At 36.5% G+C, this 15,466-nt stretch overlaps 2 protein-coding genes across 2 annotated transcripts; one reads left to right on the forward strand and one right to left on the reverse strand.

Annotated features, from left to right (window-relative positions):
- The first annotated feature begins 5,516 nt into the window (after positions 1 to 5,516).
- On the forward strand, positions 5,517 to 8,420 carry LOC147532030 (uncharacterized). The gene is made up of 3 exons (XM_086651034.1): positions 5,517 to 5,699; positions 5,800 to 6,948; positions 7,060 to 8,420. Exons 2-3 carry the CDS (start codon positions 5,873 to 5,875, stop codon positions 8,294 to 8,296), a joined length of 2,313 nt encoding a protein of 770 aa, XP_086507160.1. The 5' UTR covers positions 5,517 to 5,699; positions 5,800 to 5,872; the 3' UTR covers positions 8,297 to 8,420.
- Positions 8,421 to 9,953: 1,533 nt separating this feature from the next.
- LOC147532031 (uncharacterized) lies at positions 9,954 to 10,310 on the reverse strand. The gene has a single exon (XM_086649888.1). The coding sequence runs from the start codon at positions 10,308 to 10,310 to the stop codon at positions 9,954 to 9,956; it is 357 nt and encodes a 118-aa protein (XP_086506014.1).
- Positions 10,311 to 15,466: the final 5,156 nt, after the last annotated feature.

A 15,466-nucleotide genomic window follows, 5' to 3' on the forward strand; every position in this document is an offset into this window, starting at 1 on the left:
CCACCTCGTTAAAACCAGCCACATCATCGTCTTCACCGGCAGGGTCGCCGGCCGGCCAAATTTTCGGTCGGCGACCTTCAAATTTTTTTTTTCTCTCTCTCTCTAAATTTTTTTTTTAAAATTCTATCTCCTTCAAACATAAAATTTATTTTTTCTCTCTCCTGTTCTCTCTCTCTCTCTCTCCAATTAATCTCTCTACTCTCTCTCTAACTAGTAGTCAAACCAGTATTTACAGGAAAATTGTGCTCTAAGAGAGAGAAAGTGTTAATTTTAATGTTATTTTATTTAAACTCAAAATTGATTTAATAATTAAGTTATTAGAGAGTTAAGTTAGTGGGTAGTTATTTTCTTTAGTTGATTAAGTTAGTGGGTTAATGGATGAGTTAGTGGAATCATGTTACTAGTGGTCTTAGTTAGTGGGTAGAATTTGGGTTTATAAATAGACCAGTCTTTGTAGTTTATTTTCATCAAATCAAATCAATTCAAGTAATTCAATTCAGTTAAATATCTTCTTCATTCTTCTTTGTTTGTGCAAGTTATAATTTCCTTTATCATTCGGAAATTAAACTCTTTTAATTTCCAACATTTGGTATCCGAGCTAGAATTATTTTGTGATTACTAACCGAATTACAAAATGAATGGATCAATCCAACCTCAGCTTCCGCGATTTTGTGGGAAAAATTTTGATCAATGGTGTATCCAAATGAAAGCATTATTTGGCTTCCAGGAAATTTGGGAGGTTGTCGAATTTGGGTATGTAGAACCAGTTGATCAGGCAGCACATGAAGCTCTCTCTCAGGTCCAAAAAGATAGTTTGAGAGAGAACAGAAAGAAGGATAAGAAGGCATTGTTCTTTCTCTATCAAGCTGTTGATGAGATTGTCTTCGAGAAAATCTCAAGAGCTGAAACAGCTAAAGAAGTGTGGGGCTTGTTGCAAAGATCCTACAAGGGTGATGAGAAGGTAAAAAATGTAAGGTTGCAGACTTTACGAGGTGAATTTGAATCTCTTAATATGATTAACTCTGAAAATATTTCTGATTATTTTTCTAGAGTTCAATCTATTGTTAATCAATTGCGGGTTAATGGTGAACATTTAACTGATATTCGTGTTATTGAGAAAATCATGAGATCATTAACAGGTCGTTTTGACTATGTTGTTGCTGCAATTGAGGAAGGAAAAGACCTCTCAACTATGTCAGTTGAAGGTTTGATGAGTATGTTCTCATGAACATAAGATGAACCAGAGAGCTGCTGCAGGGTCTATTGAACAAGCTTTTCAAAGCAAAGTGACTCTGCTTGAAAAAAGTGGTTCTAATGGTGAAGAGAGCCATGGTAAGAAATCCAAAAAAATTGGAAGGTATGAAAAATCTAAAGTTAGATGTTTTCGTTGCAAAAAATTGGGTCATTATAAATCAGATTGTAGAGTTAAACTTTCCAAAAAATATTCTGAGCATGCTAACTTTGTTCAAGATGATGTAGAAGAGGAAGAAACTCTTTAATTAGCCTGCAGAATCGATGAAGATGATTATTCGGATGAAGGTTCAGATAAAGACTCGGGTGAAGATTCAGAAGAAGAAAGTGAAACATTTTTATTAGCTTGCAGTCCTAATGAAGATGATCACTCAGACAAATGGTACTTGGATACAGGGTGCAGTAACCATATGAGTGGTAAGAAAGAATTATTTCACCAATTAGATGAATCAAAACGTGGAAACGTGAAATTTGGAAACAAATCCAAAGTGTCAATTATGGGTAAAGGTAACATTGTTATTTCTTTAAAAGATGGTTCATATGATTATATATCTAATGTCTATTATGTTCCTAGTTTGCATTGGAATTTATTGAGTTTGGGACAACTTTCTGAGGAAGGAATCAAGATAACAATTGATAAAGGGATCTGCAAACTAGAGAACAAGGATAAAGAGATCGTTGCTATGGTGAAAATGACAAAAAATCCGTATGTTTCCATTATCTTTACAGACTCCATTGCATTTTTCTTTTAATGCAATTGTTATGGATGTAAATTGGTTATGGCACTTTCGTTTTGGTCATCTTAACTTTAATAGCTTAAAGTTATTGGCTCAGAAAAAAATGGTTACTGGATTACCCGTATTAGATAATTCTAATAGTTTTTGTGAGGGTTGTGTTCTTGGAAAGCAACACAGGGATCTCTTTCCAGTGGGAAAGTCTGGCAGAGCTACAAAGCAGTTGGAACTGGTGCACTCTGATATTTGTGGTCCAATTGAAGTGGAATCAAGTGGAGGTAATAGGTATTTTATTACTTTCATTGATGATTACAGCAGAAAAATTAGGGTTTATTTTTTGAAGCAGAAGTCAGAGGCATTTGAAGTATTCAAGGAGTTCAAAATCTTTGTTGAGAAGCAAAGTGGATATTTTTTGAAGGTACTCAGAACAGATAGAGGTGGTGAATATACCTCTAACCAATTTTCTGATTTTTGTAAGGAACAGGGAATTAAACATCAGCTTACTGTAAGTTACTCACCTCAACAAAATGGAATTTCAGAAAGAAAAAATAGGACAATTGTTGAGATGGCAAGGAGTATGATTAAAGGTAAGAACTTACCCAAATTTTTATGGGCAGAAGCTGTTGCTTGTTCTGTTTATGTTTTGAACAGGACTCCTACCAAAAGTGTTTTGCATAAAACACCTGAAGAGGCATGGAGTGGTTTTAAACCAAATGTGGAAGGGTTAAGAGTATTTGGGTGTATTGCATATGCCCATGTACCAGATGAGAGAAGAAAGAAATTTGATGACAAAGGTGAAAAGTGTATTTTTGTTGGTTACAGTAATGTTAGTAAGGGATATAAATTGTTTAATCCCAAAACAAACAAAGTTATTGTAAGCAGGGATGTGGAATTTATTGAAGATGGAGTGTGGGATTGGTCAGTTGAAGAAAAACAACAAATGGGTATCAATATTGATACTGAGACAGTAGCTTCAGATTCTCAATTAATTGAGAATACACCAAATTCTCCTGCTACTCATGATACTTCAAATTTAGAGTTGCGTCCCAGTTCATCTCGTACTCGAGTTATGCCATCAAGGTTTGATGACTATGTTGTAACCAATGATAATGATGATTCTGACGAAGATTTTGCAAGTTTTGCATTTTTTGCAGATTGTGATCCTATCACTTTTGAAGAAGCAGTAAAAAATGTGGGGTGGATTTCAGCTATGGATGATGAAATTCATTCCATTGAAAAAAATGATACTTGGGAGTTAATTTCTCTTCCTGCAGGAAAGAAATCCATTGGGGTGAAATGGGTTTTCAAAACCAAATATAAACCAGATGGTCAAGTAGACAGACTAAAAGCGAGATTGGTGGTGAAAGGGTACAAACAAAAACCAGGTATTGATTATTATGAAGTTTTTGCACCTGTGGTAAGACTTGATAACTAATTTTGTAGAAAATTTTTATTTCCTTGAGATTTCTCTTTATTCCTCAACCTGACCTTACAAACAGTCTTTTGTGCGTCAAAAACATCAAGATGTTATTAGTAACAAAACATCTTATTCTTTCAACAAAAAAAAAAAAAAAACATCTTATTGTCAAAATCAAAGAAAAGTTTAATTAGGGTCCACTCAGGAAACTACTCTCATGGCTCACTTCCGAATCTAGGCTAAATATGATCTCACAAGTAATATTATTAATATGCGTATCCAAGAGATGACTAGGTGTATCCTTTAAGTAGAAAAGTGAAAAAGTTAGTTTGGTAACATAAAAATTACCGATTTCATTTAAGTTAAAATTTGACTTTCTCTTAAAGAAAAATTTTTTAGCTTTTGACTTTAAAGTAAAGTAACTTATGTTCAACACATGCATGAATTTTACTTGCCGAAATTTTTTTCTTCGTCTGTCTCCGCTTTACCATCCCAACCATACCTCTACCATAACATTGTACCCCCACCACCACCATAACAACCAATGCACTTCCCCCACCACCATACCTCAACCACTACACCTTAACCACCACCTTCGTACCACCACCACCATCACTAATACCACTGTAATACACCTCCAACACACCTCAATTACAACCACCTCGTACCTCTACCACCATCGTACCTCCACCAACAACTTACCTTAACCACCACCACCACCGTACCTTCACCAACACCACTATACCTCCATCACCATCACCCACATATCTTGTCCACCACTATACCATCACCATACCTCTACCACCACCGCCATACCTCCACCACCACCACCACCACCACCATATCTCAACCACCATACCACACCACAACAAAATCACCACCATCGTACTTCCACCATCACCACCACCATACTTCCACCAATACTATCACCACGGTAGTTCCACCACCACGACCACCGTAGTTCCACCACCACGACTTCCACCACCATCACTATCATCATACCTCCACCACCACCACCATCTCCATACCTCCACCACCACCACTGCCATCATTGTACCTCTACAACCACCACCCTCATCATACTTCAACCACCACCAAACTCCCTAACCGCGCTTTCAAGGCACTACCAATATCACCACCACTTCGTATATAAGAGTAATCGTGGAAAGCATAAATAAATCCAATTAAAACCAAGTATCCCTACGAGTTAAAGAAAAATAAAATTATCAAAAGTAAATTGGATTACCAAACTAACTTTTTGAATTATAAATAATGTTTTTGCAAATATGCTTTAGAATTTTTTTTTTACTTTTTTTAAAGTAAAAAAAACTTTGTGAACAAAAAAAAAAGAAGTAAAAGAACTTCTACTACAAGCAAAAGTACCTATACTTTTGATTGCCAAATGACGCCTTATGTCTTGTTTAAATAAGTCAAAAAGTTATTTATTTTATGTGCCAAACACAACCTTAGTAATGGTGTCGTGTATGACGTCATCTCCGCTGGTAAGATACCAAATCGATGATAAATTAAGGGTTTTTTAGAGAATGACCCCCATTTATTTAGCTATATTAGGGGGTCACCCCTAAAAACATTTTTGTTTAGGCGTTAACCCCCAAAGCTCATTTTCTGTTCAAATAGTCGTGAAGTAGTGGTCGTGCGAATCGCATGCTCGATCTCTGACCAAAATACCCCCGTTTTAATTTTTAGTATATGACCCTCATTTATTTAGCTATATTTGGACTACACCCCAAACCAAAATACTTTGTCCATTCGAATAGTTTATCCAGAGCCAATACCTTCTCATCTCACGATCGGTTGAATCACCCTAGTTACATGTCGAAACACCAAGTGGTTGTGAAGCTCCAAGTGGTATTTTGGTTGGGGGTGTAGTCTTAATATAGCTAAATAAATGGGGGTCATACACTAAAAATTAGAACTGGGGTACTTTGGTCAGTAGGCGAGCATGTGATTCGCACGACCACTTCTTCACGGCTATTTGTACGGAAATGAGCTTTGGGGGTTAACACCTAAACGAAAATGTTTCTAGGGGTGTCGCCCTAATATAGCTAAATAAATGGGGTGTTGGCCTAAAAAAACCCATAAATTAACCTACCAGTTCAAATTTTTGTTCCGTGTGAACGGATTAAATTAGGAATAAAATTTAGTTTTAGGAACTTCACTTCAAATTTTAGCAACTACACAAACCTATGTTCTTCTCTCTATAAATCTACTAGGCGTTTTTCTTGCTTAGAAACATAGATAAACCCTAACTCTAGCTCGTACCATCACTCCTTAAGGTATATCTTTTACTGGTTCTCTCTAGATAGCAGTTTTGTGTTATACTGAAATTGTTATCTAAACTGATTACTTAAAGTTTGAATTTTTATTATAAATTAGGGTTGGGGTCTGAATTTTAAACATCAATTAGGGGATTTTGTAAGTTTTCAAAGATTTTATCTTATTGTCATCCATGGAGGAGAAAAAGCTTTCAGCAACAAAGAGGAGTCTTCGTAGTCGTCCACCGCTTCCCTCAGCAGCTCCATGGCTATTTTTCTCTTGTGAGTATGGGGAAAATCAGGCGTTCTACAATCTCCTTGAACCTAATAAGAGAAATTGTATTAAGAAAATACCAGAAATAAGAAGAAGATTATATTGGCAATCCCCCTCTCATGAAGGTTGGTTAGTTATATTCTGTAATGATCCATTCGGATTGGATGTTGATGATGATAATGATATTAGTAATTCAATTTCGGAATGCGGGGATTGTTTTCTTTGGAATCCAAGTTCTTTAGAGAAAATCAAGTTACCTAATTTATTCAATTTTATTGATTACCGTAATCATATGCCTTCTGATTGTGTTTTAACATCGTCCCCTTCTAACAATAATAACAAAACTAGCATGGTGTTCTTCTTATTTAATACTATAAGGGAAAGGGATTCCCTACTTGTATATTGCCGTCCTGGAGACCAACAATGGAGATCAGAGAAGTTGTCCCCTGTAGACATAGATGGACATGGATTTTTAAATGGTTCTTTGGTCTGCTTTAGAGATAAATTATATATTTTTTTCCGATTCAATTGGCATTTTGAGATCGAAATAGAAAACAAAGCTGAGGCTGATACCCCCATGAGATCGTTTTCCGTTAGTGGCTACCCCCATTTCTCAGATGCACGAGACGTTTTTTTTATAGCATCTTCTGACGAAATCTTCATGGTTCATAAATGTTACAAAAATAGAGGCGATCTAGTCTTGCAGAATTTAGTGATTGACATACGACTATGGAGATTGAATTTCTCATTAATGGTTTGGGAGGAGTTAACAAGTCTAGGTGATAACGTAGTCTTTCTGGGGAAAAACACCACAGCTTGTTGTTCAACATCTGAATTGGGTCTTACAAGAGGTTGTGTGTATTACACAGTTAGAGGTGACCGAAGCTTGTATAAATATGACCTTGAAGGGCAAAGCATTTCAGTTTCTTTATCGTGTCTTAAGCTACCAAATTCGTTCTCATTATCAGATTGGATGATGATGCCTCCACCCTTAAGGTAATTTACAAATCTTGCTTGTATCTTAGGTTATTTTTTCTTGAAGATAGAATATATATAAACTCGTATCTTTTTTTGTTATAGCTTCTAAATTTGTGCTTTAAATTCCAGGGCTTGTGATGGAAGAACAAAAATTATGTTGCTCACAGACAAAGAGGAACATAACACGAAAGATGAACAAGAAAAGAAAACAAACACAAGTAATGATGAGAAGCAGGTTCAGGGGCGAAGTGAAAATGGAGTAGAACTAGGAGAAGAAAAGCAAAGCGGTGTTCTTAACAAGGAAATTTTGGAGCTTATCACAAATTATCTCCCTCCAGTAGATTACTTACATCTTCATGCCGTAAGTAGAGAACATCGATCACTACTACCTGCAGCAAACTGGGGAACTTATTTTGCAGAGATAAGTATGAAAATTACATCTTTATCTCCATTGCTGGTTTTCTCTGAACATAATGGCTGCATATACAATTTTTTGGACCCAATGCATAACAATGAGAAGTATCTGATGAATGGTCAAAAAGATTTATTAGGTGCAACTATTCGTTTCTCCAGGGGTGGGTGGTTACTAATGACGAAAGGCAAGAGAAATATATTCTTTTACAATCCATTCACAAGAGCTAGAATCGATCTCCCGAACTTGCCACATCCATTCACCATAATGTCATTCTCGTCCTCTCCAACTTCTTCAGACTGTGCGGTTTTCTGCATCACTGAAGATTTTGATGAAGATTATGAAGAAAATATATTCGTCGCTGTAATTACTAAGGGAGATAATGTCTGGCATTCGGGCACCTACCCGAAGCGGAATTTTTGGGCGTGTTTTAGCAATCCTCTTTTCTTTAATGGAGCTTTCTATTGCGTAGATTATAAGGGGAATTTAGGTATTTTTAAGATCAATGGTGGCTTATCCCAGGAAGTTGTTGCCAGTCCTCAATTGCATTTAAATCCTAGCTACCCAAAATTCCTCGTTGAGCATGAAAGGGAGCTTCTATTAGTAGATTTAGGGCGTCTTGGGACGTCAATTCGGGTGCTTAGATTGGATTTCTCCACTAATAGCTGGGTTAGAGTTGAAAGTTTGGGAAATCATATGATGTTCATTAGCAATACTTCATGTATGTTTGCAGTTGCTCCCAATAGTGACATGAAGAACAAAATCTACTTACCTAGACTACATGGTGAAGGTATCTTATTTTATTCTCTTGAGACGGATATGTGCCACTCTATTGGGAGTCAAAGCTCTGTCAACGGTTTTTACGATACAAGGGAGCAGTTAAATTGCAGTTGGATTGAGCCTAACTGTCTAAGAAAGACAACTGTTGAAGAGCTTGATTGGTTTAACATTTAGCTTGGTATTATACTTGCACATCGATTTAAATTAAATTCTCAATAACAACGTTTATTTTTATTTTTGCAGATTTTTTGCTTTAACCAGTTCTTATTTTATATAGTAAATTGTTGTAACATGTCCATTGAACATTTGTTATTTTTACATGTAAATAGGAACTGGCGATGGGTTTGATTCCTAATTTGTTAAAAAAAAAATTTCCTATCCTTCCACATGCTTGAGATTCAAAAAGAAATCTACTTGCTCCTGTACATTGTCCTTTGGACTGAATTGTTCTGATATGTTGTCAAATATACTTCATGTGGAGGTACGGATGCTGATTATTGGTGCGAAACCTCCCATATTCCTATAGCATTTTCGTATGAACCATCTTATTATCTTTTAGCAAGTGAGAAGAGGGTTTTTCAACAAAAAAAAAAAGTGAGAAGAGGGTAGTTCCACATCAATTGTGATATTCACCCAAACAATCTTCACCAAAGGAATGAATCACAACAAACATTTACAAAATTAGAGAAATTGGGAGGGGAAAATAACCTATAGAAAACTCATTATCCCTCTAGAGGCGACCCTCTTTCTCACTCTATACAAACTATATTCTCTCTACATTTGATTTACATCTTTATTAATTTATAGGTTTACCCTATAATCGATCTCTTTTAAAGCAACCAATCATGCAACTTTTTAACCTTCAAGGCAATCACTAGATGTAATAATTAAATGGTTCAAACAATTGAAAGAAATAATACATCCAAAAGATACAAATGATAAAAAAGAATTTCAAACACTAAAACTTCAATCCCTTCTTTATATTCTCTTTCTACCAACCCTAACGAAAGAATGAAATTGCGGTTTCGGTGTAAATTTCGGTCGATCCAAAAGTGAAAACGTTTCGTGGAAATTGATGAGACATGAAAATGTCCCAACTGAATCTCTTGATTTGGTCTAGTTAGTCTATTTCGTGCAGTTACTCTGATGAATTGGTTGTTTCTCTTACTCAGGGGGTTTCTAAGGAATTGAGCATGAAAAATGGTAAAAAACGAGAGAAAGACACACAAAAGAGAAGATTGGTCATTTGGGAATTCTGGTAATTTGGCCAATAGTAATGATCGGGTGAAAAATAGAGTCCAAGACGAGCCCGTGGGTCAAAACAGAGGTCAAATCGGAGTCCGAATGAGAAAATGTTACAATGTCAAAGTTTTGGTCAAAATCCAGTGAACTTAGGGCTTTTCAATGACATGTGGCACAATCCAGACGTTAATTAGAAATTTCGGTACATAGGTGTGGGTACAACGAGACAAGCTTTGGGATTCTGGACGAGTCATTATCCAGTGTATTTCACAGGCCAGCTTCAGTATTCCCACGTGCCACTTAGCTTGATGGTCCGTGTTATTTAAATCCAACGGTAGGGAAGGATGAAGCCTAACTGTTTTGTGTTTGCTGCGAAGCACGAAATTGCCTCTAGACAGCCAATCAACAGCAAGGGATGGACGAGCATCTTTTTTATTTGAATTTGTCAACGGGTTAATGTGTCCGATACTTACAATAAATAAACAGGTTAGATGGCCCGACCCTAAATAAAAGGAATGTCAAAGATACTAACAACTGGACACACAAAAAACAAGCAAAGAAGATAAAGTATGTCCTAACTCTGACTGTACTATTTCATGTTTCTGATACTAATTACACCATTTTTATTCTCCAAAGCAATCTTTAATAAGTCGGTAGGTAACATGCTACCCTCCATCTCCTGATACCCCATGGTAGGTTTTAACTTTGATAAGTAATCAACCGCTTGGTTAGTTTCACGGTAGACATGTATGATAGAACAATCTTCCATTTGTGTCCATAGCTCACGAATGTCTCGAACTATCCTGACTAATCGCCACAGGGGCGCCTCCAAATCAGATTGCAATATCGAAACTGCTTGAGCTGAATCCGTTGCGATCTTCACTCTCCTCGTACCGAACTTAATAGCCAATTGTAATCCCATTCGAATACCTTGCATTTCATGCATTATAACTGAAATACTTCCTGTTTTTACTGTTGCCGCTACTATGATGTTGCCCCCATGATCGCGAATAATTGCGCCAAATCCACCCGATTCAGCAAGGGACGGGCGAGCATCACTTGTTGTGAATGGGTTATTACCCAAATCATTTCAAATTCCTTCTCTCTCGTACTCTCATCTCTATCTTCTCAAATAAGTCTTTTGGGAATAACAGTAGAGAGGTAAAGAAACAAATTTGAGAACCGAGATGGAAAGAGGGTGGTGGAGATGGTATAGGAGATTATACAGAAAAATAAAGCAGATAATTGATTTATTTCAAGATTACTGAATGGAAGATATTGACAGAAAGATAATGGATGATGGTGGGAGCTGATCGACTGGATATATTTGAGAGAAGATTTGATTCTCTGATTTCATGAGATGGAGCGAGGGAGATAAATGGAGATATTCAGTTAATGATGGAAAGAGTTGGCTGGATATCTTCATGTGTTAGAGCAAGTCCAACCTGGGGCTGGAGGGGCTCTATATTTGAATTTAGGGCCCCTCCCTCAGTAAGGGTCGGCTGAACTCCTCATTTGACCATTGGGGAGGTCCCCAACGGTCATATGGGGGGCCTGATCTAGCCATTGGAGCAAATCCAACGGCCAGATGTGGGTACAACCCTTATAAATAGGGGTTGAACCCACTCAATTACTCATCTCTCCCTCACATTTCAATCTTTCCCTCATTTCAATCTCCTTCTCTATCCCCTTCAACCTCTATCTCTTTCAATTTTTTCTCTCTAATCTTTTCAATTTTCTTCAATGGAACCCTTGAATTATAATGAATTGTTTAGCCGAACTTTTATGGATCTCATTCAATCTCCCGGTTATCACTCGAGTCAATTAGAAAATGATGAAACTTTTGATGATTCTTCACGCGTTCCCTCGACGAACATGGTGCACGAATGCTTATAGCAGCGTGCAAAGCATGGTTTAACGGTCGACCACTAGACCCAAGAAACCCCTTCAAGCTATCTTTAATTTTTCTATTGTTGTTTAGTCGTACTTAGGTAGATTTCAAATTTTAATCAATTATTAGTTTGTAATCAATGTTGTTTAATCGAATTATTTAAGTAAACTGAGAAATTAAAAATTTGAGTTTTAGGGCCCCAAGAGAGGCTGAGGTCGGAGCTGAATTTTAGGGGCTGAGCTGAGGCTGTAAAATTTGGGTGAAAAAGTGGTTTTTAGGGCCTGAGACAGGCTGTGGTTGGACTTGCTCTTAGAAAGAAGATTATAAATCAGAGAGGTTTGAAAAAATCTTAGAGAGAGAAATCGGGACTGACTTTGTGCTTCTTCTCCTGCATAAAATAACAGAGAAGGAAAGAAAGAAGGGCGATTCGATTGTTGTTTGTTGGAGATTGAGATAAGGTTTGATTAAGAAACAAAATTTAAGAGATTGAAGATAGAGAAAGAAGTCATTTAAAGAGATTAATTAAGAAATATACTTTCTAACAGAGGAGCTGGAAATCTAGAGAGAATCAAGAGAGGCTCGATTAGTTTTTTACTAATCTAATTCCTTTTCTTCTATCTATAAAACAGAGAATTGTAAAAGAGGACGGGCATATTCTCTTTGGGAGGAGCCTCTCTGGAGCTCAAATAAAACAGCAAGATCAGAGAGAGAGAGCATCTCGGCCTGAAACAAAAAAAACAGAGACATCTTATTAAAACAAAGTATTTCATCTTCTTCTCTTTCTTCTTCTTTTTGTGAGAGAAAGAAGAAAAACAGAGAGCATCATCATCTTCATCTCCTTCTTCTTCTGTTTTTATTTTTGTGAGAGAAATAAAACAGAGTAGAGAGAGAGAGAGATTAAGAGAATAGAGAGAGAATTGTAGAGAGAGGGTGACAAAGGATTGTTCTTCATCTAATATAATCACCATGCTCAATTTATTTATTTTGATTCTCTGGTTTGATTTAAAGAAAAGAGAGAGACAGTAGAGAGAGAGAGAGTTGAGAAGAAGACCTGTTTGGCTCGAAAGTTCTGCTTGAAAAAAAAATTCCAACGTTGGTTGCAAATTATTTTCTCCAGGGGAGCGTTTGGCTGCCACGTGGAAAATTCAGCGACAAAAGTTTAGTTCTTCTCCTTTTATCTTTTATTCATCATACTGATTAGTTTTAATCTTGATCATGATTAGCTAACTCTCTTTGACATAGGGTTCTTGATGAAGTTCTAACATGTTATTTTTTATGATATTCCTTTCATGTTCTAATATCTTGGAGTGTTTTGATTATTATAAAAGAATTCTTAGTTTCGATGGACGATTATTTCTTCATTAGCTATACTTTTAGTTTGATGCATTATAGTTAGGTTAGGTTCTTTGATAGTGTATGCTTATAGATTGATAGTTAATAGTTTCGAGTTCGATATTTCGATACTTTGAGTTTTGACCTTAGAGTTATTCAGCTTTAATTCGAATATTTTTCGGGGTTCGGTATGATGGGTTACCGAAACTCGAGTAATAAAACAAGATATGCATGATTAGGTCGCCGTTAATACTTATTAAAATAGATCCTAAAATCCTAGGTCTTCTCTCCCATTTGAGTTCATTTTTATTGTTTGTTTTCTTTGAATATTTTTATCATGACCAAACCACTTTTGAAGAAAAACCGTACTAGTTTTAAGTTTTAGAATAGATTTCACTTAGTCTCTGGGGATCAACCCCGGTCTTACCGGGATCACTATTTGACGCCCGTATACTTGCGAGTGGAGACCTTTTAGGGTAACCTTTTAGGCCCATCAGAAATGTTTCGGTCAGTATGAAACTTTTACAAAACCACAAAAATGATAGATATGTTGGAATTTTATATAAAAATATAAATATATTTTATATATCATGAAGTCTAAAGTCGTGGAAAAGGGAACATTATTATTATTATTTTTATAGTTAACAAAAGTTGATATGAGGGGCAAAACTGAAAAATATAACGAATTTGTAATCGAACCTGTTAGTTTGAGGGGGTAAATTGCAATCACACAGGTAGGTTAGGGGGTAAATAACAACTTTATAACACTAAAAAGGCTTCAAGTTAAAATAAAAGAAAATGCAAGTTTTAAGGGCGTCCTCCATAAGTCTCAAAAACGTCTGCCTTGAGAGATGCGCCTTTTACTCTTATAATGGGTGTCGTTAGAACTCTCCCAATAGATTAGGGTTTCTGAAGAAAGAAGTTTATTCTTCTTTGTCTTCCTCTCGCTATTTCTGCCTTCTCTCTCTAGGGTTTCCTCTGAAATCTTCTGGAATTAGCTGTAGTTTCATGAAGAAGATACAAAACAATGAAATGGAAATGAAATTGACAAGAAATCCACCAAACGATGGAGAAAAGGATGAAGTTTTGTTGTCATGGTGAAATTTCAAATACTTCAAAATTTAATTAGAAATATCATAATATTTTGATTGAAACTTCTGTAAGTGACTTTTCGTTTCCCTAATTTGAAAACCGACATATTTTGACGATCTCGACCGAAATATTTCGATTTTTCATTCCTGATCCCAACTAGCTTTTTGAGTCACTCGAGACTCATAGCAAAACATACATTTATCAATCCAACCTTCATTGTAAACCTTGAAAATTTTAGAGAAAGACCCTTAAAGAAAGTTATAGAAGCTTGAAGGGGAAATTAATTGCAGCGTGAGATGCATTTTTTGTGGACCTAGTGCGGCTTCCAACAAAAACAGAAAGCTCATTTTCAGATATTGAAAAGCCATTAGCTTTTCTTCCATATACGATTAAATCGAAAAGCTTTTTTTTTTTAGTTAAACTAGAATTTTCATTCGTATGTAGGAATTCAATCCGATACATTCACATGGTTTTAAGAGTTTATAGAAATCTCGGATAAGGGTCTGGATCTGGGAAAACAGACAATTTCCGGCGAAGGAAAACTCCTTCGCCGAAACAGAGAGCTAGAGGGAGGGGAGAGAGAAAAGGAGGGAGTGGGAGAGCATGGAAGAGAAGAGGGAGAAAGAGAAGAGAGAGAGAGAAAGGAGGTGGAGGAGATGAGAGTTTGGGGAAGAAGAAGAAGAAGATAAAAAAAAAAACGAAGGTCACCCGAAAAGTCGTCGGTCGGTGACCTTCTTATGTGGAAGAAGGTGAAGTGGAAATTGTTGAGGTGAGGTGGACAAAAATAAAAAATAAATTAAATAACAGAAATGCCATGAGGGTAGATTGGGAGGTTAGAAAAAGTTTGGGGGTCAAATAGGAAGTCCGGGGGTTAAATCGATCTGTCAGACACTTATGGAAGTTAAAACGGTGAGTTAGTCACAAATTGGGGGCCAAAACGAAATTAACCCTAAACTTTATTATACTTTAATATATGTAGTAACGATGAACCAAACAAAGGTTGATTGAATAAGATGTTGCTGAGGGAAGGTTTTTTTAGGACAGAGGGTGTCTAGGATGACGTCTGCAGACGATTTTTCGCTTTCTTCTTTCTCGAGTAACCCTAACGCCTATTTCAAATCCCTAAATCAGTAACCATAATTTCAACTCCAACAATCTTTAATCATAGTCAGCCTAGCCTCTTTACTACCTTCTCCTTGGAAAACCATTAACCTAACCTAGATCGCATGATAACACCCCCGTAACCTTCCGTCAAAACGTAATAACGCAATCGAAGCTGGTTGGGGGTTAATCAATTCGCTTAAGCACACCTCTTTATTATGATCTCACGTTTCTAAATTCAAGCAATTTTCGTTAGAACATAGCAGATCGCACCTAGCAGAGTTTAGCCAACCATCAATATCAGGGAAGATCTCTAAACCCCTCTTCTTAATTTTAACTTTTTCTGTTTGTTTTATTTGCATCCCTTCTCTCTTTCTTCATTCGTAGCATCTGATTTGATTTGAGAGGGTTGATTTCCCTATATCTAAGGGATTCCTTGGTTCAGATCGAAGAAGCACCCCTTGCATGTTAGGAATACTCCAGGTTTCCTACCCTTGGCCATCATCTATTGGTTTCAACCAAGTTGTTTTCCACGTGGCAGAAGGTTGATGTCAGTCTATCAACCTTAGCATCAATTCTCATAACCCTAATTCTTATTTACTTGGCGTATGGTTTTGGTATTACTCAGTCTATTCGAGACCCCATTATCAGCCTATTTAGGAATTATAAGCAGTATAAAAGGAAGG

The sequence above is a fragment of the Eschscholzia californica genome, unplaced genomic scaffold, assembly GCF_041429995.1.
Source record: "Eschscholzia californica isolate CP2 unplaced genomic scaffold, dmEscCali1.0.p SCAF_6, whole genome shotgun sequence".
NCBI lineage: Eukaryota > Viridiplantae > Streptophyta > Magnoliopsida > Ranunculales > Papaveraceae > Eschscholzia > Eschscholzia californica.

Excerpts from the sequence above, each read along its gene's own strand:
- LOC147532031 (XM_086649888.1), bottom strand. The coding sequence starts at position 10,310 with ATGCATGAAATGCAAGGTATTCGAATGGGATTACAATTGGCTATTAAG.
- LOC147532030 (XM_086651034.1), top strand. The coding sequence starts at position 5,873 with ATGGAGGAGAAAAAGCTTTCAGCAACAAAGAGGAGTCTTCGTAGTCGT. Across the intron at positions 6,949-7,059 it reads ATGATGCCTCCACCCTTAAG|GGCTTGTGATGGAAGAACAA; the intron begins GTAATTTACAAA and ends TTTAAATTCCAG.